This window comes from Centruroides vittatus, unplaced genomic scaffold, assembly GCF_030686945.1.
Source record: "Centruroides vittatus isolate TY-2023 unplaced genomic scaffold, ASM3068694v2 contig_273, whole genome shotgun sequence".
Classification (NCBI taxonomy): domain Eukaryota; kingdom Metazoa; phylum Arthropoda; class Arachnida; order Scorpiones; family Buthidae; genus Centruroides; species Centruroides vittatus.
The window spans coordinates 1,662,796-1,688,380 of record NW_027121739.1 but is presented as its reverse complement, the minus strand read 5'-3'; the positions used below and the strand labels follow the sequence as shown (position 1 = coordinate 1,688,380).

The 25,585-nt window shown below is 32.5% G+C and overlaps 2 protein-coding genes across 4 annotated transcripts in view; one reads left to right on the top strand and one right to left on the bottom strand.

Annotated features, from left to right (window-relative positions):
• The window catches only part of Ptpmeg2 (Protein tyrosine phosphatase Meg2), a 76,051-nt gene extending 73,016 nt beyond the window's left edge, over window positions 1-3,035 (top strand). For all 3 annotated transcript variants that reach the window (XM_067266400.1, XM_067266399.1, XM_067266398.1), the window contains exon 13: window positions 14-3,035. In XM_067266400.1, coding sequence (XP_067122501.1) covers window positions 14-240 — 227 coding nt within the window. In that variant the 3' untranslated portion in view covers window positions 241-3,035. The remainder of the gene's footprint in view (window positions 1-13) is intronic.
• Window positions 3,036-3,079: 44 nt separating this feature from the next.
• On the bottom strand, window positions 3,080-24,290 carry bbg (big bang). Its single transcript, XM_067266385.1, has 7 exons — window positions 24,036-24,290; window positions 13,677-15,631; window positions 12,330-12,670; window positions 5,610-8,206; window positions 5,314-5,542; window positions 5,100-5,234; window positions 3,080-3,722 (listed from the first exon to the last, which is right to left on the bottom strand). Exons 2-7 carry the CDS (start codon window positions 15,551-15,553, stop codon window positions 3,568-3,570), a joined length of 5,334 nt encoding a protein of 1,777 aa, XP_067122486.1. The 5' UTR covers window positions 15,554-15,631; window positions 24,036-24,290; the 3' UTR covers window positions 3,080-3,567.
• Window positions 24,291-25,585: the final 1,295 nt, after the last annotated feature.

Below are 25,585 nucleotides of genomic sequence, written 5' to 3'. Positions count from 1 at the left end.
TTTTCAATTTCAGGCACGTTCATCACATTAGATATATGTCTGCGTCGTCTAGAAGCCACCGGAAGAATCGACGTGTGTAGAACTGTGGAACGGATAAGATCCCAGAGGGCTTTCAGTATACAAATGCCCGACCAGTACGTTTTTTGCCATCTAGCATTACTGGAGTATGCACTGAGCAGAGGACTGCTCGAAGACGTGGATCTGTCGGGTTTTAATGAAAGCGACACTGAGTCAGAATGATTAGCTTCTTCCAATACGAAAATATCTTTTCATTAATGCATGCATTATTCAGAACATTTCTCCACAATCATCCTGGAGTTTAAAATAAAAAAAGTGCATTTAATCAGTGAGTAATTAGGAAAACTTTTTCAGAGTACAAATAATAACTTGTCACTTTTTTTAATTTTCTTCATTTAAAATATTGTCAAACTGATTATTTGAAATAATCTTTAACATCAAAACTAGTGTACAAAAACTATATATATACATATAAATATAAATAATGTATATTGTTATATGCATTGCAGTTACAACATTTCTCAAATTTATGAAATATCTTAAATATGTTACAATTTTAAATATCAAACTATGTATAGCAGTCTTACATAAGAAATTTGACATCCATTATTTCTGATGTTACAATTTAATACGGCATTACAATATTTTTTGACTGAAAACAGAATTTACATCTTAGAGTACTTAAGCCTCTAATTCTTTCTAAAGAATGCTTAAATAAACTATCGTGAGACTGAAAGTACTCCTGCTACGATGCAAATGACGTTGGTATTACAAATGATCTTCGTTATTTTCAGCCAAAGTGTGAAGGTTATTTTTTTACACAATCATTATTATTATATTATTATTATTATTATCATCATTGTCATCATTCATTACTTATTTATTTTCAATTATTGAGGGCTGTTGATGTGGTTTTTTTTATAATGTTAAAATATCTTCATGCCATATCTTTAAAAGCTGTTAATTTCTTATATGCTTTGTTGATATTGCTGTTATAACAAAGACTGCTCGAGAGCAATTGAGAAAAATCATAGTTTTGAGAGTTAATTGTATAAAACCAAAAATAATTAATTATAACCAGGAAATATTTATTAACTTATTATTTTTCAAATTTGACAGTTGTGGAAAATTTTGTTATTGCACTGGAAGGAACGTTGCATGATTATTTAATTAATATTTATTTGTGTAAATGGACTTGTAAATGGTTGCCAAAATCGACGGGAGACTTCAGCACAATGTTATTTAATATTGTTAACATATGTATTTCTGAAATGTTCAGATTGCCAATCTATAATCAGGAATTATGTCAAATGTAAGCCCATAATGATTAATTTACTACCATTCATACATCATGCTGCTGGTTTTAATCATAGCAGGAATATAACTTAACAGATTTAACAGATATCATATGTTTTTTTAATATATAATAGTATGATGTTTGTCATTCATTGGATTGAGAAATCGTCACGGAACTAGGAGATTATTCGTTAAATATCAAATTGTCCTTGCATTCATATCGGTCCATACTCGTAACTATTGAGAGTCATCATATATAATATCTTAGATCACAGTTTGCATTGTGCTTTATAAAATGTATCTATATATAGGATCATCAGCATATTTCAGTGTTAGTTTTTGTATGATGAGTGTTGTGTCTAGATGTAAGATAATAGTTGGAAATTTTTATCATTAGAAATCTATTTTATTTATTTAATAATAATTAACTTTATATATACATATATAAATTTTTTATACATCAGTTTTCATTCCATATTTCATTTTCTTCATTAACATATTGTATTAATTTGTCACAAATAGTTTATCCAGGAATACTGCTTCTTGTGCTTGACATAATCAATTTTTATTTATATATATATATATCATTTAAATGCTACCTCTTCTCACGTTACATATGATTTGTATAATCTGTAATGGATCTTCCAATAAGTGCAAAACATTGTATACTTTGATACCTGTATGAGTTTCTAATCAAGTACTGTTAGGCAGTTTATATTAATAAAGTTGTTATTTAATGACGTTAAAAGCCTATTGCTCAAATATTGCTTGTAGTTATTTTTCTTGCTGGAATTTGGATTTATGTGGCAAATGACATAGCCTTTTTTTTCTTTGTGTTTATTATTGATAGAAATGGTGCTTAGAAAATATTTGATAGTTAAGAAAATTTTGTTTGATTTACATGTATTTTGATTACATTTATCTTTGTTATATAAATTTGGAATTATTTAGTACAGAATCAAAGAAAATCCATTTTGAATGCATTCATTTGTGTAATTTTAGCATCCACATTGCTAAGTTTTTTGTATATTTTGTAACATTTACTCCAAAATTCACTTAGCTGGTATTTAGTGCTTTTCAGAGACTATTTTAGCAGAAATGCTTGATAAACATTAACTTCCAGAGCAACAAAGATTCATTTTATGAAATTTGTTTCGGAACAGTATTTGTTTAGACCAAAGATGTTTGACATCTGCTAGTCAAAAATACATTAACTTCTAAAAATTTAAGATTTTCATGAACATTCCTCAATTCTCTAAATACTTTGATATAAAGTTATGCAGTTGTTTGAAAATTGATGGATAATTAGGTAACATAATATAATTAAATTATTAACATAATTGCCATATAAATGGTGATGGGAATGTAGTAAAACTTTGGGCTTCCACCTACAGTTTTTTTTGTAAATTTTTTGTAGTTTCATACGCTAATATATTTCTATGTATAGTTAATTTGAGTTTTAACCTACGTTTGTCGTATCATTTGACTACACCACATCTTCATGTTAACTTGAAAATGTATAGCTTTTGTGCTGAATGTCGTGAGGTATAAATTTTGATGAATGTGGGGAACGGGAAGTTTCAAAAGAAAACTTGTAAAATGCCCGCTATTACTGCCATTACTGGGTACTTTAAGATTTCTGCAGCTAGTCATTTGTTATCTTGTTGTGAATCTTTGAGATGTATCTTTCCATTTGTATAAATAAAACTGTGAAAATTTCATTTGTAGCAGTTATGATTTTATTTCAGAGAGCAAAGTGAGAGAAAAATGTTACAAATAATTTTTATTTTCAAAAAATTAGTAAAACATATACACCTGTATACCACTCCCTTCATGCCAGTAAAAACAACAGCCTGGCAAACTTTTATTAGATAAATAGTCTTTTTATTTTTTGATTAAAAAAAAAAATATTCTGTTGTTAAAAACTTGTACTTCACTGCAGTTATAAAAGTCGTTATTCTGAATTTTTTTAAAATATTTGCGTAAGTACAACTTTATCGAAACTAATTATACAATCACCGTATAATTTACACAAAAGGAAATTTTGTCTTTCCTTTCATACGCACACACAACTTATATCACAGAACCTATACAGGCAATAATTATTTAATATATTTATTAGTATCAATGCTTTAGAAACAAGTTTTTTTATTTTAATTTTGAACCTCCAAAAATTGTAAAACAAAATATGAAAATCCTAAATTGTTTTAATGTAAAAAATATATTGTATGATAAACTTGCTCAAGAATTATCTTAGCTAACTTGCACTGTTAGCGTTACTAAACCATCCGGTAATTTCTTCATGTAGTTCCAAGCTTCCGTTCGCGTCATGTTACCAAGAGATTGGCCATTTACCGATATTAATTCGTCGCCAGCTTTTAGCGTACCTTCTCTATCTGCCGCTCCACCTTGTAAAGAAATTAATTTTAATTAATGACAATGATAATTCATATTTTAAAATTCATTAAAGTAGGCTTAATAATATCAAAACTGATATATTGCTTATAGTTGTTACACAAATCAAATGTAATTCTTCATATTTATACCAATAATTTATTATTCTATAAACAATATATGAGCCATTCACAGACCAAATCTATTAACTCCATTTGTAAATCCTTAAGATAATTGTTATTCTACATTTTTCACATAACTAATTTTATATATCGTTACATCAAAGCTGTGCTCTAATATAACAGTATATAAATATACATTCTACAATGTTTATTTAAATTTAAAGTTTAAAAGAAATTTTAAAAAATAATTTGTTGTTAATTTTTATACTTTTTGTTTTATGCAGTTAATCGATTTGGCAAGTGAGCAGCTCATATAATATTATTGAAAGTGCACACAATTACATTTGGTTCAAACAATTATTTAATTGATAAATTTATTATTTTTGTAAAATGTTACATATTTTTTTAGCGTTAATTAACATGTACACAGTTTTATTTTGTTAATTTTGTTTTTTCAATATATGATTAATCTAAATTTCATTTAAAACAAATTAATTTTGATTTAAAATACATAACAAAGTTTTAAATTATATTTCATTAAATTTGTTCTCTATAATATAATTATGTGAATTTGTAATAACATAAAATATGCTTTGGCACTAATAACATGAATTTTTATATTTTAAATTAAAGATTACAGTTGAATTACAGAACAAAATTTCTGAGGAAGTTATCATTTGACACATCACTATTCCAGTTTTTTCAGTTATTATTTGTTTTTTTATTAATAAAAATGCAAAAATATTTATGGTAAATTAATTTTTAGGAGTGAAAGTAGTATATAAGTATTCTTCAACAAAAAAATTGAAATTATTTATTATAATTAGTAATATTTAAAAAATATACAACTGATTAGTTTAATTCAAACTAAATTTTATAATCTTTAACATAAGCCAATCTAAATTCTTTTTGTATAGAAAAATTTCACTAAGTATAATTTAATTTTACATTAAAATTTGCTTCCAACAAACAAACAACTTCTATAAATTCAAAGCCACATTAATCAGTAGCAAACTTTTTGGTTTTTCTTTATGAAAATTTTAAAAAAATACTTTACATGAAAATGAATAAATTCAACAAGAACAGCTTCATACTGAATTTAATCATTTCACAGCTGTTACGCAATGGTCAGTATTATCTCTAAATGGTAATAAAAGTTGTGTGCCAGCTTAAAGTACTTTTTTCTTAAGCTCGTACATAAATATAGCTTATATTCTTACTAGAAAGTGCAAAATTATAAACTATCAAATCTAAATGTGATTTTCTTACCTTTAAATATTCTCTTAATCACAAGTGGTCTATCACCAAGAGGGGAATCTTTTCCTCCTTCGATGCCAAAACCCAGACCCGTACCTTCCTTCAATAATTCCACAGACAGATGCCTTTGACTGTTACTGTTTGAGACTAAATATAAAGATAAGTATTTAAATATAAGAATAAAGCAGTCTATTGAATGTATTTAACTATATAAAATTTTACTAACCATTCTTATTTATTACAGTTGCATCTAGACTTTGACTACTATCACGACAGATTCCGTCCGGTGCTCGAGAAACTACCAATTCCATTTCGGTGCAGGGTGATTTTAACAAAGCCTGAGCATCCCGGTGTGTGAGACCATCCATCTGCTGACCGTTCACTTCTAATATTCTGTCTCCTTTTCTTAAACGTCCGTCGCGATCGGCCAGACTTCCCGAAATGACTTTATGGACCTATAAGCAGAATTTATACTGTTAGCTGTTTGATTCTAGTTTTAAATATGTTAACTTTGATACTTACTGTTATATCTCTGACTTCGCAGTCAATACCACCGGCTAAAGTAATGCCTATGCTACCGGTAGTGTGGGGCTTTTTCAGAATTACTGTTAAATCTGATGACTCCAAACTAACATTTGATCTTTCACTGCAGGTTGAATCAATTGAAGACATTCGACTGTGATCGACCGGCATTCTCTTGTGTTCTGGTTGCTGGACTGATTTTTTGAATCCATTAGCCTTAAATCCATTCTGTTGAACTGTGGCATTCTCAAATGTTTTGCGAATATCGCTAACACTGAGAGACCTAGAAGCGGTATCGATACCGGTATGTCTACTCTTATAATCTCTACTGCGATTAGTCAATCTAGTAAGAGATTCACATGACTCCGCATACTTTAATTTTTTCAGTCCACCCGTACATCTGGGATTATCTACAAGAGACGTAGGTCTAGTTAATTTTGGCTTATCTTCTCGTAATTTTACCACATCCATTGTTTCCAAACTACGTGGCTTCAGTGAAGGAGGTAATTTGGTTCCATTATCTTGACTTCCTCTTCTTCCCATTTCTTTCTTCAGTGTATGAGTTGGAGAAACTAAAGGTGTTGGTGAGAGAGCATCGCTGCTATCACCGGATCTCTGAGCCCACTTCTCTGCCAGGGCACGGAAGTTGCGGACGCTGTCAGTGGTATCCGAAGGCATCCTCAGTACGGTTTTTTGATGGCTAAGGAAACGGGGACGGAATTCCGAATCGGAATTAGTTTCTGACATGGAGTCATCTGCTAAATGTCTAGAGTCTTCGGTCTGCTGACTGGTACTAGATGTGGAATCATCATCTTGTTCACTCTGTCTTGCCCATCTGCTGATAACAGACCATTCTTCTACTTTACTTGTTCTAGTTTTGATGTCTTTACCATTTAATTCCGAAGACTCAAATGTTTTCGTTTCGCTTATTGCAACTGGCTGGGCCAAATATTTACCAGAGTTTACTTCTTGATATCTGTTAGACAGATAGGAATTAGTAGAACTTAAATTGTCATGACTATTATTATCTCCATGTTCTACAGGTAATTGAAAGACATCTTGTTTCTGAGAACTAGAATTACTACTACAGATGCTGGACGGAGGTGAAGGAGAAAGCGGAGAAGTCAGCGAAGAAGGAGGTGTTGGCGAAATCGAAGGAGTGCTGGTGGGTCTGGTCAGCTGTAAGGATTTGCGCTTGAATGCAGGAGAATATTTAGGTAAATTGGCATTAGTCTGTTTCCACGACACGTCCACGATTTGACTAAAATTGTATTTTTTATCACCAGACACATCTGTCTCTTTACAATCCACAGATAAAACATTTTCTGTCCTTAAATTGGAGTAATTCTGTACAGGTTTTGGCACATCTAATTTATTAAGTAATACTGAACTACAGCTGACAATTGTTGGCAATGATTTGTTGACTGTTGGCAGTGTGGCGGGTTTCTCCGGTATAACTAAACCCTTTAACTTGGATTGCTTTTTATCCAGAGGAGAAAATAGCGATCCACTACTGAATCTCTTATAACAGTCCTCTAGTCTTCTGGGATAATTATAACCAACATAACTATACCTTTGATATCTAGACCATTGCGTCTGAGGATAGGATGACACTACGTCTGGTTTCTTAAATTGTTCCATGGCTATTTCATTCGGAATTGATATCAAACTGCTGGTGATATCTTTGTTGTTATTAATTTCGTTCTTTTCCTTGGTTCCACCTCCAGATGATATATTACCAGTGCTATGCCACTTGCATTCTTTCAAATTAAAATCTGCAATAGGAGAATTCGACACTTTCACTTCGGTTTTAGGAGATTCTTTAACGGCCGTTTCTTCTTTAAGAGTAGACGTTTTCGCCGTTTGATTCAACGACATCTCAGAACGAGAAAACATGGCTATCCTGTCCTTTACACTAACCTGCGCTTCATTATTTCTAGAATAACGAGATATCCTGTTCACTCTCAAATTCTCTTCACTTTTCCATCTGTTACCGATCTCCGGTTGTATGCGATTCTGCTTTTTGTCGTCAGTTTCGCTTAATATATGACCATTTTTTATCGTTTCATAAATGTCATTAGGTTTCGGAATGCTGCCGGAATCGACATTGTTATTTATTTCTTCCATTTTTAAATTACTTTCGTTGCTAGTTTCATTTTCTTCGGCTTTAATACTCGTTTCTTCGTCCACCTCGTTCGATTTCTCTTCTGCTTTTTGCCCATCTTTGTTCTTTTTTTCTTTACTCTCCCCTCCGTCGTCGTCGTCGTCGTCTTCCTTTTCTTTTGTAATCTGCATCGTCTCCTGTACTACTTGATGATTCTTTCCATGTATAAGTTCATCTAGTGCCGCGAGAGACTTCTCCTCGGGGGAATTCCTGAGCTTGCCATCAGGTAAATCCATTGGATAGATTACATACTGATTATTCGTTACTTTCACAGCATCTTCTAGAAACACTCCAGAATCCTCCAGTCTGTTTTCGATAATGGCCGGCTCTGTATAATTTGGTGGAAACTCATCCCCGTCGGGTGGTTGCCTAAAAACTGTGGGTGGTAGAAACTGCTCATCCGGATAAGATACTACCTCCATTTTTTCTTCACCTGAATTTAAAAGAAAAGGTAAAAAAAGAAATCATATATAAGTAACTTTCTGTTACACTTTGACTAGAGTCGCACCTGCACTGGCTTACCTAGTAATTTTTTTTTCTACTCACTTCTGGTTTGTCTGCACTTTGCAACCGACTAAGCATGCAACTTCACTATCTGTTATGAGTGGATGGCAGCAAAACAAGAATCGTTGGCCAGACATGACGGGCTAACGACCGCCATCGTCCAGCCACATTCCTAAGCCAACCCCGATCTCCTCTTTTTCTTATTTATTTTTTATATTTTTTTAACTCTAGTGTAATCTTAACATTCCAAAACTACTACTACTACTACTACTAATTAATTAATAATATAAATATTTTTCAGTATCGATACGTGCCAAGAAAAGGAGGTCAGAACACGAAGGTTACTTTTTAATAGTTTATACTGACAGCTCCAACTGTGTACTGGTTCTTCAATGCTAACTAGTCTTCACAAAATTTCAAAACTAATTTTATTTTAAAATTCTCTCCGGGTTTATTCCTTAAAAAAAAGAATGACACTTTATCTGGATCGTTTTTAAATTGACCAATGACACGAATCGTAGCGAGTTACTGCGGGTTAGTCATTTAAGGCAATTTCAACGGTGAATTCGCTTCGTTTTTAGTGTTGCCAGTCGGATTTTTTTTAAATTTTCGAATAATTAAATGAGGAAAAATGTGAAATGATCCGCTTTGTGTAATTTAAAAAAATTTCTGCTTGTTAAGTCTGCTTCCGGGGCTCACAGTCCATTTTCTTACATACTTGAGAATCGTATTACCACATTTATAAACAGTAGATAAGTTTTAATCTGTCGAATAAATAATAATTTTAACGTGTATTTTTGTATTGCAAGCTGATTAAATTTGGATGGAGTAACTGGTTACGCGAGCATGAGCGTAACAAAACGTTTAAAAGAAAAGAAAATTGTATAAACGAAGGCGTGTATTCTCGATCTTCATTCCACCCAAAGCCGCATTGTAAGTTGCAGAAATATGGAACTTCTGTTTCTAATTTGGTTGCACATAAAAATAAAATAATAATAAACTGAATGGAGTGACGTATACAAAGAAGCTGCTCACCCCCTTCAGAACAATCGTTTTTGGCTGTGGTTTTGCTAGATTTTTATCTGTATTCCAATGACTATGATTTTAGTGTAATCAACGTTGCATGTACAGACAGGCTTGGTTTATCGACCAAAACAATATTGTAATGGCTTAGTGAAGTTGTGAAAAAAGTGAACTTTTAACCAAAACAGATAAGGAAAATAATATTTTAAAAATATTTATATATATTGAAGGGAGATACTACTATGATGTGGTTATTTTAACAATAACGTTGTGTGGGAGGATCCGGTTTCTCTGCATTGGTAGGGAGAACGAAAAATAATTATCTTGAATTTAAATCTTTGGGATGTTGGCTAGCTCATTCCTCCATCCCTGTGAATAATTAGGCTCTTCAAGGAAATTAAATTGAATTATTTCGGGTGTTAAAGTCGATGGGAGGAAGTTCCGGTTCATCAGACATCAGGTATTTTATACCCAATATTGCAGTTTCCGTAGTAGGAAGAAAGTTGTCGCGAGCGTGACTTACCAAATCAGTGACGCAAGACGAGAAGAGGGTCACTATGGGGCACACCTGTTTATTTAGGACATTAAAATGAAGGAAAAACGCTCTTCCACCCTTTTTTCTTCTCTTAAAATTGTCTCAATTTACAGGATAATCCTGTTTTAGTGTCTGATTTAAGAAAGTTCTATTGTTACTTAACAAGAACACTGACAATATCCTCGTCGCAACTAATGCGACTTTCTAATTATTTACACATGACCGATTGCATAATGCGGTTATCGCTTTATATATATGTATGTGTGTGAGTGTATTTATATATTTTTATATATAAGCAGTATATTTTTAATGGGATTACTCTAGTAAGTCAACTTAATCCCTCTTATCGGTGTATTGCATCAGGTTCGCTTCATGCGCCTGCGAGTTTAAAAATCTTCGTCATATATGCGTATTAATAACCTTGAACACGTCCTTCCGAAGTATCTGGAACGCATTGGTGGGCATTATAATATACAATGGCATTTTCATTGTTCTTTAAAAGCTATAAAACAATGGCGATCGACTTGCAACAATGCCATTCTTTTTAACTCGACCAGGATGTGTCAGCGAGCGGTCGAACCGATCAGAAAACTTGGACAAACGCACAAGGCAGGTCAAGCCCTCCACTCATTTAAAGGTTTTTCCTGTTTTGACCTGCCTTTGCGTTGTCCTTGTTACACTATCTCCATATATACATATTCAAGGATAGTTTTTGAGCGCACTTTTCTGAATTCGCTAATACATTCTCTGCTGTATATTGACATTACCTCGTTACAAAAAAAAACACGAATGCTAATTGGCATGCAGGAGTGTACAAGTTATAATCATCATAAGAGTTTTTAAAGTATTTAAAAAAATGATTAAAAAACTAGTAATTACTACATGCTACATTCCGTCGCGGTTAAAGCACGTTTTTAAGTTTTTACAGGTAGGGGGAAAAAAGCTCTCCTTACCTTCATGCTACCTCGAGAGATTCTGTTGCAGAAAAGAAAAATTTGTTAGTGTCACTTGCGCACCTTTCTCCGTCTGTTGTTAGAGAAGTTTTAAAGCGAAGCGGACACGCTGAAACCTAAAGCTGCACTGACGACCTCTACCGAGCGAGTTTTTGACCGGTTTGTGACGTCAATAACTTCGCCCCTTCACTACTATTCTTATTCTTTTTTTTACATCATCAGTTTCTGTTTCAGTTATTGCCAAGATTTCCAATTTATTAATGCCGCAGCATTACGAATCTGATCGGAATTTAATTGCAAATTGTTACAGCAAAACTTTATACCCTTTTACGCAAGCGAGTTAGGTATGAGTCATAAGCAAAATGAAAATTTTGTAAATAAAAATTGATAATTTCTCGCACACCACGCTCGAATTACTTTACTGAATTAGGAAACGATTATGTGGCGTGACTTGTACAAAATAGGGAAAATAAATAAAGACCTGATAAATCAGTAGAAATATATTTATTTTAATTCTTATCAATCATCGTATCGTGTGAAAAATTAAAAAAATAAACATTTGTATACATAAAAAACGACGTTAAATTCCATTTTTAAATTTTAAATAAACGAAATTCGATTTCTTTTCTTTGATTGGTTAATTCGAATTTAAAAATTTAATCGATATCAATTTAATTGCTGTGGATTGAATGTTTAAAAAATAGTTACGTCTCGATTAGCTCGTTTGAAGGAATTTAAAAAGTTGCAGGCCTACTTTCACCTGGTGATAGAATTTTTTTTATTTAAAAAAAAATTCCTGATTTATTATATATATATATTATATAATAGCCTATTCTTCTTTCGCTTTTCCTAAGGGTTTATTTCTTCGTATATTTTCTTAATAATACATTTTTAATTAAAATAATTACTTGTTAACGTATAAATGAATGAATTAATTCGAAAATTTGAATCTGTGTCGACGATTATTGGTCGATTTAAATTTTAAAATGCCCAATCACTGCTACGAATATCTTTACGTAATCTTATACTCGTTTCATTAGTTAGTAGGTCGTTCGTTTCGTTTCGTGTGCATTTGCGTATAAATATACATCATTAATCACAGTAAAAATTCTATCCTTGAGACCATGGGTGGATCCAGATAATGTTTAGAATAGCTACAGATTGTTTTACTTCTCTAAAATTCCTGTTTATAATCAATTATTCAGACTTCGAACGAAAAAAAAAAACTAAAATTGAGTACCAGATATACCTGATTTACTGGAATAATGGGTTTTGTTTTGTAAAATAGCTCTTCATTTTGTTTAGAAGATTATATATTATAATTTTCTTACCATAGTTAAAGTATTAAATCTACATTTTAAAGAAACTACAGAACGATAAGAAGGAAACTCTCCAGACCTTATGGAATGATGAATAAAGTAAATGACTAGTCTCTGAATTTATTATTAATTTTAAAAATAAAATTTAGTGGATAAAATGAGATTTGAGCTTTCTGTCATTAGACAATAGCATTAAATTAGATAATTAACGTGTAAACTCACCCTTTTCTTGCTCATTTCCATAATTACTTTCCTTCTCGTCTTTCCCTTGTGGAATTTCCTCCATGCTCTTCTCTTCGTTCTCCGCTTCTGTTAAAATTGAAGAAGAAGAATCTAGACCCGAGCTGTTCTCTTCTGTTGTGGAATCCTTTTCGACATTAAATAAATCTTTTAGGTTATCTTCCTCTATGGCGCATTCCTGTAGATCATCCCGCTGTACAATGGAATCTGAAGTATCCAGAATGTATCCGTTTGACTTCTCTTCTTGGCATTCCTCGTCTTCTTCGATTTTGAGCCTCGTATCACAATCTTTTTGAGTCTGTTCGGCTTCCGAATCGGTCGAACTTTAAACCATAACAAATAAATATTTTTAAAGTCACGTTCGAAAGATAAAGCGCGTAACGTTAAGAAAAATGTAATCGCTTTTTTTAAAGGTGTGGCTTTTTAAATCTACTATTGCCCGAACGACAGACGGTCCTACCGGTTTCTACAAATGGAAATTTTCCAAACGATTATAGCATTTAAACATATATGACAGCGCTAAAAGGATGGTTTCGGCCTTTAAAAATGAGTACAAAAATTACGCCTGCTTTGTCGTCTTATTATATAAATTATTTCTAAAGATAAAAAACAAAAATGCATTAACGTTACGCAGTTGTAAATTTTACGCGGCTTCTATTGTTAAGGTTAAAAAAAATTCAAAAGATATGTACAAAGATTGGTGACGTCACTTTTAAAAAAAAACTTTTTCCAGTTTATTAGTATTTTGACTCCAGGTGGCGGCACTTGTTAAAAAAGCAGCCTGTTTAATGAATTTTAAACTTATTTTTCTTACTAATAAAGCCTTTATTTATGCTAATTTAGTCGTTTTAATAAATATTTAGCGCTTTAAGAATAATACACGCGCACTTCTTAGCGTACGAATGCATACAAATGCCGTTTTTAGTGTCATACGTGGAAATTAGTCCTAAAATATAACTTTCGTGAATTTTAAATTATTCTAAAGTAAATTCTGCATTAGGAATTCAATTAAAATATATTCTGGCTTCAAAGAAACATTATAATTTTGAAGCAGGAATTAATAAGAATATGAAAATTACATTATTATTAACAAAATGTGGGTGTTTATAAATTTAAATAACGTGTAAAAAAAGAAATTTTTAAATAAAATCGTTATAAAAATTTAAATGAAACGTGGTTCAATTTGAAATAAATAAATGTCCCACAAAATCTAAATCTAAAACAGCTCCATCTTTTAACACAAAATGTAACTAATAAATTTAAAAAGGTATATATTTTGCTGTACAAATATTTAAAACGATCTTTATACTGCAAAGACCTATTACTTACCTATTAGTAACTTTTCTCTCTTCGGTTTGCCATCCAGATTCCCAATTAACATAGGAAGAGTCACTTTCCATTGTAATATTCTCATCGGCAGTTGCTTCGCAAATGATTCCAGTTGTGGATATGTACGCAGACTTTTTGCTTTCGCTGACTTCTTTGTTCGATGATTTCACACTTCTGGTCTCCTCTTTGAATCCTTGACTAGTTGATAGTGCTTGTATGCTAACAGATTTGTCTTTTTTGATAGTTTTGACGGATTTCGTTACCGTTGAATTATATTCGATTTTTCTTCTCTTCCACAATAGAGGATTACTTGGAATCTTACTACTTGGAGATGGGCTGGATTTAGGACTGGTCGAAGGCTTTCGATGGGTAGGCCTGGGTATCTTTGATGTACCTGTATATGTTCGAGGAGAGCATTCTAACTTCGTTCTTCTGGGAGGCACTGGAGGAGGTGTAACTTGTTTATTGGTATTGCTTTCTTCTGGAAAATTTTCTTTGTTATCGTTGAACGCCGAAGTATTTTGACTAAGTTCGGTTTCGCATATATCGCCGTTTAAGTCGTCGGAAGAATATTCTGGGCTTTCTGTATTGTTGTTGCTATTTTCTAGACTGTTTTCGGCACATTCTTGAAGTTCGGATTCCGAATTAACATTTTCGCTGCTGGTCGAATCTTGGAACGATTCTGGAGGTTCGATTGTGATATTTTCGGATTCGATCTGTTGTGAATCATCTGCAGACACTTCGCCGTCAAGTTCCCTTTCCAGTTGTTCGAATGGACTTAATACTTGATTCAAGTCATAGGTAGTCCTGTCTATTGCATGGGTGTGTTCGGAAAAACTGGAATTTGCGGTACTGGTTCGGGAAAACCGTTCTATGACTGTCGATACCGAACTGCCTGTATCGTCGGATTCGGATTCTATCATTTGCTTTTCGTCTTCTTCCGCTATCACATCCATATATATATCCGGTTTGGCTGGCAGATGACATTGTACATCATCTAATTTTCCAGCTCTTCTCATTAATAGCTCTTCCCAACCAGGTAATTTTGTACTGAGAGATGCTCCTGGGAAATTGGGTTTGACTGTGTTTTCGAAATCTTCGACAAAAACGGCAGTTTTCGGTCTTCTCGGAGGTAACGGAGGTGGGTGAATGGGCCTTTTTATTGAATTGCGTTCGGCATTTGCAGTTCTTTCTTCCAATCTCTGAACAACTTCTCGAACTGTTGCTATTGTTTCGATATCTTGCTCTATCCTAGACGGAGATTTACGCGGTGGTATAGGTGGTGGAGGTCCTTTTTTCTTTTTACACATTATTGGTATTTCTTCTTCCCCTTGTGGTTCCTCCTCGTTTATACAATCTTCGGGAAGAGTTTGCCTTCTGACTACCATTCGTATACATACAGGCGCGTGTCTAAGGAGGGAAACACAATCCATTCTCGTCATAGACGACACTTCGCGTCCATCGATCTTTAAAATTTCGTCCCCTTCTTGAAGAGGGCCTAAGACACATTGCGCGCGAGCTGCGGGACTATCCATATTAATAGATTGAATAAATACTCTAGAAACGTTATCGGCGGCATTGATTCCTCCCTCGAATTTAAGAGCCATTCCTAGTCTTTCGCCTGGCAGACGGTAAATAGTTATCTCTTCCGTACCATCTTCCTTTAGCCCGTCAGATACTTGAAGCACCGTTACGTAACCGGGACACTGAGATAAATTTGGCTCGTCCACTTTTACTACTGTCACAAAATCATTTGTTGACGGTCGAAGCAAGTTAGGAACGGGTTGGTCTTCCGATAGTCCATTCTCGACTTTATTGCTTCCGTCTGTGTCGTTATAGACATCGACAATGACGATGTGCTTACCATGCCCATACATGTCTACATTGGATGAAGTTAACTGTTGCTGGAGTACATGATGCGTGAGATTATTTACCTGATCGGTAAACAATTAACTCTGTAACAAAAAATAATAAGGTACAAACTGGATAATTTCAGCAAGAATAAGGGAAAGCTGTACAAATTTGAAGAAAAACATATAAAAGGAAACTATACAGAGACGTGCACGTCGTGACTTTCCTGTTTCTATAATCGTTCCCGTCACGTGATATTGTCTGTCAGTCACATCATCAGTCTATTATATGATTTATCAATCTCGGGATGATGTCACGCGGTAGAATGAGGTTTTAAAAAGCACGAGAAATCTCACAGACCGTTATTCCAAGCGAGCAGAACAAATTTTAAATGTGTTCATGCGCAGTATGTTAATCACGATTTAAATTACGAACTTTTTCTCTTGATACAGGGTAATGTCACGTATCCACTACCCGTGCATAGGGTTAAATGTTCATCGATGCACATCCGAACTTCGCCGTCTAACAGAAAACTAAAACAATTATGGCAGTCGACTAGTCAGACCTTGGCCGAAATGCTTTATATCTGTCAGGAATTTGACCGTGACTACCTTCTGTGATTTATCTAACTCAACTTGGACATTAGTTGTTTGCAAAAACGCATTGAGAAACTAAAGTACTCGCCAGGTAATTCATGTATGTGCTAGCACGAGTTAACACTGCTTAACGCTGTATGTTCTTTTCTTAATGTTTGCGCGACATTCCCCTTGCAAAAATTGTCATTTGGAAGAGGGTCAACGTACAAAAGGATAGAGAGATGCGCTCGCGATCGGGGCAGGGCACTTCCCTATTCATCATGTTTGGCAAATTAGGGAGTGGAGAGAATTGCCTAGAGCGGATGGTACACTAGATAAGATCCCAACAACTTTCTGTGGTGCTTCCCAAAGTTCTGTCATTAGCATACCTTTCTTGTTTGGCTGTAATTGTGTGCGCGTATATATATACATATACACATAGATACACGAGATGGGTTTTATACTGAGAATATTTATACACACATTTAATAAAATAATCAATTAAAGAATCAATTTAAAGAAAGCAAAAATAGGAAATATGATAATGACCGGATATTATCACAGTTTTGAGAAATAAAACAGTCATGTTTCACATGGTTAGCCATGGAAAGGAGATCTGGTACATGAACATACAGTATTTAATCCTGTCAGTACAGAGTTAAAAATATACCGGTAAATAAAGTATGAAAAAAGAATTGAAATTAGAAACATAAATTCCTATTGTGCTTACAAAATGTGTAGTTTGAAGAAGGAACAATGGCGAAAGAAGCGAAATTATTCAATTATAAAAATACCCTTCACTACATTTACGCAAGAATTTAATCGAATTTTAACTCCTCTTCCTGATAAGATTATGGATTTTCCTCCGATATTTTTGGCCAGATAAGATTTATTTTTAAACTAAAATAATTCAAAACACATCGGAACGTTAAGGTATTCGAATTTATTATGAAAGCTGTGTTCATTGTTCGAAAAGAAGTTGAGAAACAAAACAAAAAACACGAAGTTATGCAGGTAATTTGTGTCAACTCACCTGTTACAATACAGGTTACTAGAATGGATATGAGAGATAATGAGTCATTTTTCAATATATTTATTATTAAAATTATTCTTCTATCCCTCACGTGATTAATGTTTTATTATATTAAATTATAAAAAACAGAAACTTGAATGATTTATGAGGAATTGTCAATAGTACCTTAATAAATTTTCCCTGTTATCACATAACTTGACACCTGTTCATGATGAAAGGGAATTTTTCTATAATAAGGTAAATAATTCAAACTTTTGATTAATAATAATAATTTTCAACTTATTTACTTTTTTTAAGGCTTCGGGCATTGGTTTAATTATAAAAACAGCCTAAATTTTAGGATATAAACAAATATAGCAGGTTGATGTATGGCTCGGCTGATGACAGATAGAGATATTGAATAAGGTATTCGTTACTACCCATATCCACGAAGATCTGAAGGATAAAACTATGATAAATAATATAGCGTATAATATGATAAAATTTAAATATATTATATGGTAATTTCCTTTTTTTTTTAAGCAATTATCTTAAAGGTTTCGTAATGTTTAATTTCGTAAAGTTCCATTAATCTTCGTATGAATTTTGAAAATCCATAATCATCGTCGATTTCTTTTTTAATTTGTTGAGAAATGGAAGGACAAAGTTATAAGAAAAAAACACTGATTACTCGTAAAAATTCTTCAAAAATTGGATTTTTTTTTTGTTTGGAAATTTGTACAAATGACGCCCATGTGCAGTAAAATTTTTACAGAAGAACGAAAGTTGGTCTTCCAGTTCCTAATCATCTGACCTGTTAGGTAGGCCCAGGTTCAAGGACCTTTACTGTCATCAGTAGACGTCACCAAGATGGCAACCTTGAATTTCAACCTTTCTTTACCTGTACAACTGTATTGATAATAAAGGTCCCTTCCTTCGGTGACAGCATCTGGTGATATTTTTAAAATAAATTTGAATAATAACAATGTATTGTTTATGCAGAGTTTTCATAAAAGGAATTTTTTTGTTTTTATTAGGTGGAGTGGATGATGATTTGTAAGAAAAGGAAGTACACCTCCTAATTCCGATTAAAATTTTATTTATAATCAACTTTATAGAATAAAATGGATATTCAAACAGGCAGAGTGGTATATAAAGCAACTCTAAACAGGAGGCGAGTATAGAATATATTAAAATATTCTCATTTTTCATGAATATTTCATTCCAATACCTCTAAGTTGATCTGATCCCGTCGAGAAGTTATGCTATGGACATATAAAAATTACCAGAACAGAATTCAAATGATATACTTTTATACAGAAGACATTTCATAGAAATTCTAACACTATCTCGTAGTTTAAATACATTTTTTGAGGAGGAATTTCGTCATATTTTTCATTTGTAATTAATTATTTATGAAGATCATTATCAAAAGAATTCTTCTGAAACATATTTCGGGACATTTTAACCGATAATTCTTTTGTTTTATGAATTTATTATAGAAATTTTAACGCTGTCTCCAGCATTTTTGATGAGGAATTTCACTAAGTTTTTTTTTTCTTTCTTTTAGTTATTAAAGGATTTTCTTGAAATTACTTCAGGAAATTTTGAATGATTGTCCTTTCGTTCCATTCATTTATAATTGATGACACACAATTCCTCCTAGAAATATATAATTCATAAGTTTTGATGGGCTTAACTTCACTTTTTTCTTGTTTTACTTTATATAAGCTTTAATTTCTTGTGAAATACAAAAAAAAAACATCTTAAATCTATGCAAAAAAACTATAATTTTCTGGAAAAAATATCACTCGAATGTTAGATATAACTTAAATATAAAGCATTCTTTGATTAAATAAATCAAAATTTATCTAGCATCAAATAATTTCCAGTGTTTCACCTCGAACAATAGATATTTCTAGTTCATGCAATTATTTATAGATCATAATAACACAATTATAAACAGTAAACTCATATAAACTGTAATTAATGAACAAAATATACGTTTTCTTTCTTTATTAGCATTAGTGTCTTTGAATGCGAAGTGGATTATAGAACAATGGGTACAATTATCTGACTTAAAACCAATATTTCGATGTTGGTAGCGATTTATAAATGGAATGGGAAGGAATCAATGTCAGAAAAAGGTCAGGGAAAGGCCATGACCCTGATTAAACCGATATCCAAACATGATATACCTTCCCCTAGATTAGTTGTCCTACTTTTCAAATCTGGTATTTGTATTGTCTATAAAACCTTTTCTCGCGGATACCTCGAGTAAATATCACGTTCCTTTCATATATTAACGTGTCAATTTAATTTTTATAGCGAGATATTCGAGATTCGAAGACACTCGGCAATCGTTAAGTTATAGTTTTCCTTGCAGCAATTATTAATAACTCAGTTCTAAATTTGATATATTTTTCCAGTTTTTATATGAAAATAACACTTGGCATAATGACATCATCGCTTACTTTTAAGTCCAGTTAAGAAAAATAGGGACGACGGGACAAGTGTACATAAATGGTTCACCTCAATATAAAACCACTAGGTCGTATTAAAGTAGGGCACACGTTATGCGACCAAATTGGAAGGTGCTAACGAAAGAAAATATTAAAGAAAATTAAGAAATGTTATTTTTATAATTAATTAGCATATATTTAAATATACTTCATTCGTTCTTCTTGTCTGTAATATTAATTTTTCTTTTTAAATCTTCCTAAGTATAGGGTGGTCTAAGAATAAAAATAGATATTGCATGACAAGCGGAGTCATTGACACTCGATGGCACAACCTTTGACCCCGGCTGGTAGATGTCGAGGTAAAGATATAGCGATGGCGTTATGAGTTGCAGCGTTATACGACTGCTTTGTCAACCTTTGAAGACCTTTGGCATCCAGGAAGTAAATAGATATAAACGAATCATGCGAGTTGGAAGTGAGTATAAAAAAATCAATCAAACCAGAATATTGATTTTCGCTTCTCTAATATGACTCATTTGTGTCGGGTTATTTTTAATTTATTAATTTATAAGTGTTAATGAATTTATTACCCGTATAGAGATAACAAAGTCATTAACACGTAAAAATATTTCTATTTGATTTAATCGTAAGAATAAACAAGTAAATAAAAAAACAAAGGCTTTTAATTTAAGAGAACGAAATCTTTATATGACGGAAGAGTGGCACTTGTAATCCTTCCCACGACACCACATCATTTATTTAAGCCTTCACGCAACAAATAATAAATTACGTTTTGCTATCTGAAGAATTAAATGAATGATATGTTTATATTAGCGGTGATAGGTTGGATTTTTTAACTTAAACGACACTATTTTCTCTTTAATTTTCGTCGTTTTCAATCGTATCGAAACGTGTTTATGCCGTTTAGGAAAACAGACTAATGGCATTTATCGCAAGATATAAAAAGTCTTGGTGTATCTAGATTAGAAATTCCAATTCAATTAAGTAATCGACTTATTTATCCTCTTAACAGCCAGCTTAATGACTCTACACGCCCTCGTTAGTGGAAAATCGTTAAAGAAACTGAAAGTATAACCGTGAAAGTGAATAAAGGAAGACGTTGCCCCTCCGTAGTACGCTTTCATGCTTTGTTATCATTAACGTTAACTTATTATCTCTCAATTAAATAATAAAGAAGTGATATACAACGCTATTATCCAATCCAATTATAGTTCTAGTGTCGAACTTTCCATTCAGAAAGTTCACGTTGCATAATCTGTTAGCCGATATTTTACGATGGAAACTTTCTATTTTGGAGATTGTTCTAACTATAAAATTATCCTAATTATTTAGTAATATTAAATTTATTATCGTTAATGATAGTATTTAGTTTCCATGCATAATATTCGCTACATACTTAATTACAGAGAACAGCATCGCTTAGTTGTCTGCAGGCATAAATTTTTGTTTTGACGCATCTTTTACCATCAAAGTAACACCTCAATGATTGTCGTAATCTTTTTAACCTTGACCTCGGTCTAGGTCACGGGACAGTCTAGCTTTACTAATCACTATTTGACCGGAAATTGTTTTAACTTAATTATAAGAAATGTGTCACCCGAGGATTGTCTTTCCACTCTTTTTTTTTAACAGTCTCGCGGATATAATGAGGTTGAGATTCGCTTTATAGGACTTAAACCAATGGGAAATATGAGGAAATTCATAAGATATAACGCCCCCATTCTGATGAGAACTGGTAAAAGGCGTCGTATTGGCCACATCCTTCGTTTCAAGTTGTCCTTGCTCTCAATTCTGTCATGACTTCCAACATAGAACGTCGTCAGAAACACCCTAAACCTGTCCAGCCAGATTCCAAAGCAATTCTGTTCTTTTTTTTCCATACTATTTCTATAGTTTTTACCTCTGTCGAATTATATTTTTATCTTTAAAGGTAAAACTCAATAGCTGTATTGTACATAAATAGAATCGTGTGCCGTGTTCAATAGAATCTTTACTATATCTAGACACAATAATTTAACACAGAAAAAGTTCTAAACGATAAATTGTACATTAAAACATCATAAAGTTTTTGAAAGCCAGAATTATAAATAAATTTAAACTATATCAATGTACAAAATTGAATATTTTTCCTTATAAAGTAAATGTTTTCGTGAAATTTGTCGATTTATTCTAGGAATCAAATTATATCTTCGATCAGTATAAAAAAGTATCAGAATCTTGTTGACCAGATTAAAAGAATGGTGTTAGTTTCCTTGAACAAGCAACCAACAAGTCCACTCATTGTAGCGTGTCCTCAATCAGAAATTCCATCCAAAACCATCCTGGATGTCCTCTTTACCAGACTGGATCGAAATTAGCTCTGTAGGTCAATAGATCGTCATCAAATTTGATTATTATCTTCCGACTCCATCCACAGCATAGTGTCGTATTAGTGTTAGAATAATATTTGCACTGGTTATAGTTATGGAGAACTCGTGTGATAATCCTAAGTTATATAAAAACAATTCCTTTAGGATCCTTATAAGGAGAAAAGGGAAGTAAATTCCAATGTAGTCATATTAGAAAAACTACCCTCCTACGCGTCTGACCCCAACAACATAAGCTAGTTTAGTATCAACATTGTTCGGTATGCAAAATACATGATCCTCCAAATAAAGTAAATGTTATTGTAAGTGCTAGAAACGATTCGGTTACAGGTATTAATATGTAAAATATGTATACGTTGGATGTAATTCTTAATCCAGTCTGAAGTAGTTACATAACTGGCAACGCCTCTGCACAGTAGAAGCATAAAGTGAAATTTTACACCTACTAAAATTACACAAATTTCAAGAAGCAACCTCGTTTTTTCTTTTGTTTGTTTTTCTCTAAAGGAGAACAGAGGAAAATTTTTCTATAAAAATTATCTTTTGCAGCATGCGTTCAGTGAGCGAATTTTTTAGAAAAATTGAAACTGGGAAAGTTACTAAGTTAAGAATATTATAAATTACAGCAAAGGTAATGTGACGTTCATACATAATTAATTAGGATGCGGAGTTGTGGAACCGAATCCTGATTGATGAATATGTAATTTCGTAATAAATATTCTGGAAATTTGCTCTTCAAATGCCTCAATAAAATTCTAATTTAAAATATTTTAAGCATTTTAAAACTGAAATATTGAAAAATCAATATTATATAATATAAATACATCTCATTAAATGTTAAGAAATTATAGGAAAATACAAATATATTATTTAAGTCATATATTTTATAATTAATGAGTAATTTTGAACGATTATTTTTACTTTTTTAACAGGTAAATAACTGTATACAACCGAACAATGTTAAACCGAGAGTTTCTTAATTGATAAAGCGAAGAGAAATGATAATAGTCAAGTTCCTGGAGTTATACAGTATGATGTAACGTCATTAAACAGTATTGTAAGTATAAACTATTATAAAAATGCTTTCTATGAGACTATACATTTCATTTTATGATGAACAAAGTGGCAGCTTTTAATTGCAGTAACATTATAGAACATAAAACTAAATATAACTCATCAATAAGATTAGTTTCATGAATATTTAACTAAGGGTTTCTTAATTAATAAATCGAGTAGAAATGCTAAAAATTAAGTTTTTGATATAGGCAATGCTAAATATAGTATGATATAAGTATAAAATATCGTATATCCTTCCCGCAAGAGGGTATATATATTTCATTTTATGACGAACGAAATGACAACTTCCAATTACGGTAGCATGCAATACAGGGACATAAAACTAAGTGTATGAAAATACCAAATAATATTAGCTTTATAAACGTTTACTGCCGACAATATAGAAAACATTCGACCTAATTCTACACACTTTTTTTATGATATTTATCTCACTATTGTGTACTTGTCTGCGTAAGGACATAAAAGCGCTATTTAAAAAAAAAGCAATTCGATGACCACCGAGCGTTAATTATGTAGTCGACGTTGTAAAAGTGTGTTTTTCCACCATACAACATTTCCCCCGTAGTAAACTAACGAACGACAAGACGATAAGTTATTATATTTAATTAACGTGACCCGAAATCGTGTCACATTTATTTCACACAATAGAAAGACAATCGTGTTCTTTTATACACCGGTATATAAAAGTTAAATTTTGACTTCATTAACAGCTGCAAAAGCACTAATCTCTCACTTCAATCAAACGACGTTTATTCGCTGCTAATTTACAAGTCAATCCTTCCATACGTATAATTAATACGAATGCTATTTATAGCCCGTTAGCAACCATCGGCGATTTAATTCTACGCCACTCTTAAATTTTATGCTAGATTCTAGCAACGACAGCTTCCACGCCCCCTAAACTATACTACAGTACGCTTTAAAACCGTAATTCCACCGAAAAAATATGTCGTAGCGGTGATTAAATATCAAATATTTCAAAAAAACATACTCACGTTTGTAATAACTCAACATCTCGCTTAGCATAGAACTCCACAGTTAGTTGTCATTCCACGAGTGATTAGAATCGATGTTACAGACGACAACATGTATAAGTAACGTACACACACGATAGTTGTTCCTACATAGGCTGATAATATAAGCGATTTTTAGCAGTGAAGATGTACAGATCACACAAGTTAAGTTAACTTCAACCAACGTGCATCGTGTCCAAAACGAGTGTCGGCCGCTGCTCTAACAGTTGGGCCCCGAGGCAAAGTTCGTGAAACCACGCCACTACTATACCAAACCTGCCTGACTCCAGGCGAATACTGTTTACACTGGTTGGTTAGGTCGTCCGAGTTTTGTAACTAGTTTTCTTATCGACGAGATGCACAGCTTTTCGTATAGGTTATTATTAAAATAATCATCTTTTTATAAAATTGAAAGTGATACCCTTTCAATACCATCATTTTTTCCCATATGTGAAAATATTTTTCCCACTTTTCCTCTAAATCGTTAAAATCATCCGAGCGTACTTCGTCGTACTTAATCTCACACTATAACATATCTGACGTGTTAACACTTTTATTTCGTGTCCTTTACTAAAATTACGCGAGTAAACGTGCAACTTTTATCGCGAAAACTGCGCTGAATCGGTGTTTTAATACGCTAAAGTTGTTATTTAGAATAATTTTATATTCTTTAATTAAATGGTTCCTCATTCTAGTTGTTCCGGGTCATCGATGAATTTCTTAATCAATTTAATACTGTTTATCGTGTATAAATCGAGTTTTTATACATTAGTTGGGAATTTATAATTAGTCCCGTTAAATTTGAATAAATAAATATTTAAAGAATGCGCATTATTTGTACACATTTTCGAGTTTCGTTCGTTGGACACGCACATTATTATCTCTCACAATACGCCGTACATTCGATTTTAGTAAGTGAAATAATCATTTTCTTGTTCTGTTTGTAGATCCAAAACGTTTCTTAATTACAAGGCACGCTTATATTTATAACTGTAATCACTATTCATGATCTAACTAGTGACCATTTAGTTTCAACAACATGCAAGCTCACCAATGAAGGAATTAAATTAAGTATGAGAATTTATTTTATGTCTTTTTATTCCGCGGTATAAGTGGGTGGTCTACTTAGTCACAGACATAAAAATACACTTAAAATATGTAAAAGTTAGCATAAATCATTTAGCATGCTTTAATATTCAAATGCAAACTTCCAACGCCTAAAAAACAAGCGATATACGCGTATAATGTCTTTAAATGCCACGACATTTATGGTAGAAGATAGAGATATCCTTCTGCTTGAATTATATTTTAGTTTATGCTTAGTGAATTATATACGAGAAATATATACACACACACTCGTCTTAATCGGGATTTACTAACTTCCTGGATTAATCTACAGTTTATCAAGATATACCTCATCATTATTGATAGCTTTATACACGTTTTATCGTTCACTTTCCTTAATAAAGTGCTTAATAAATATAAAAATGAATAAAACACACGAATACCAACACAACTTGTCCTCTCTGTCA

Excerpts from the sequence above, each read along its gene's own strand:
- bbg (XM_067266385.1), bottom strand. The coding sequence starts at position 15,553 with ATGTATGGGCATGGTAAGCACATCGTCATTGTCGATGTCTATAACGAC. Across the intron at positions 12,671-13,676 it reads GAGAGAAAAGTTACTAATAG|TTCGACCGATTCGGAAGCCG; the intron begins GTAAGTAATAGG and ends TATGGTTTAAAG. Across the intron at positions 3,723-5,099 it reads GATTAAGAGAATATTTAAAG|GTGGAGCGGCAGATAGAGAA; the intron begins GTAAGAAAATCA and ends TTTCTTTACAAG.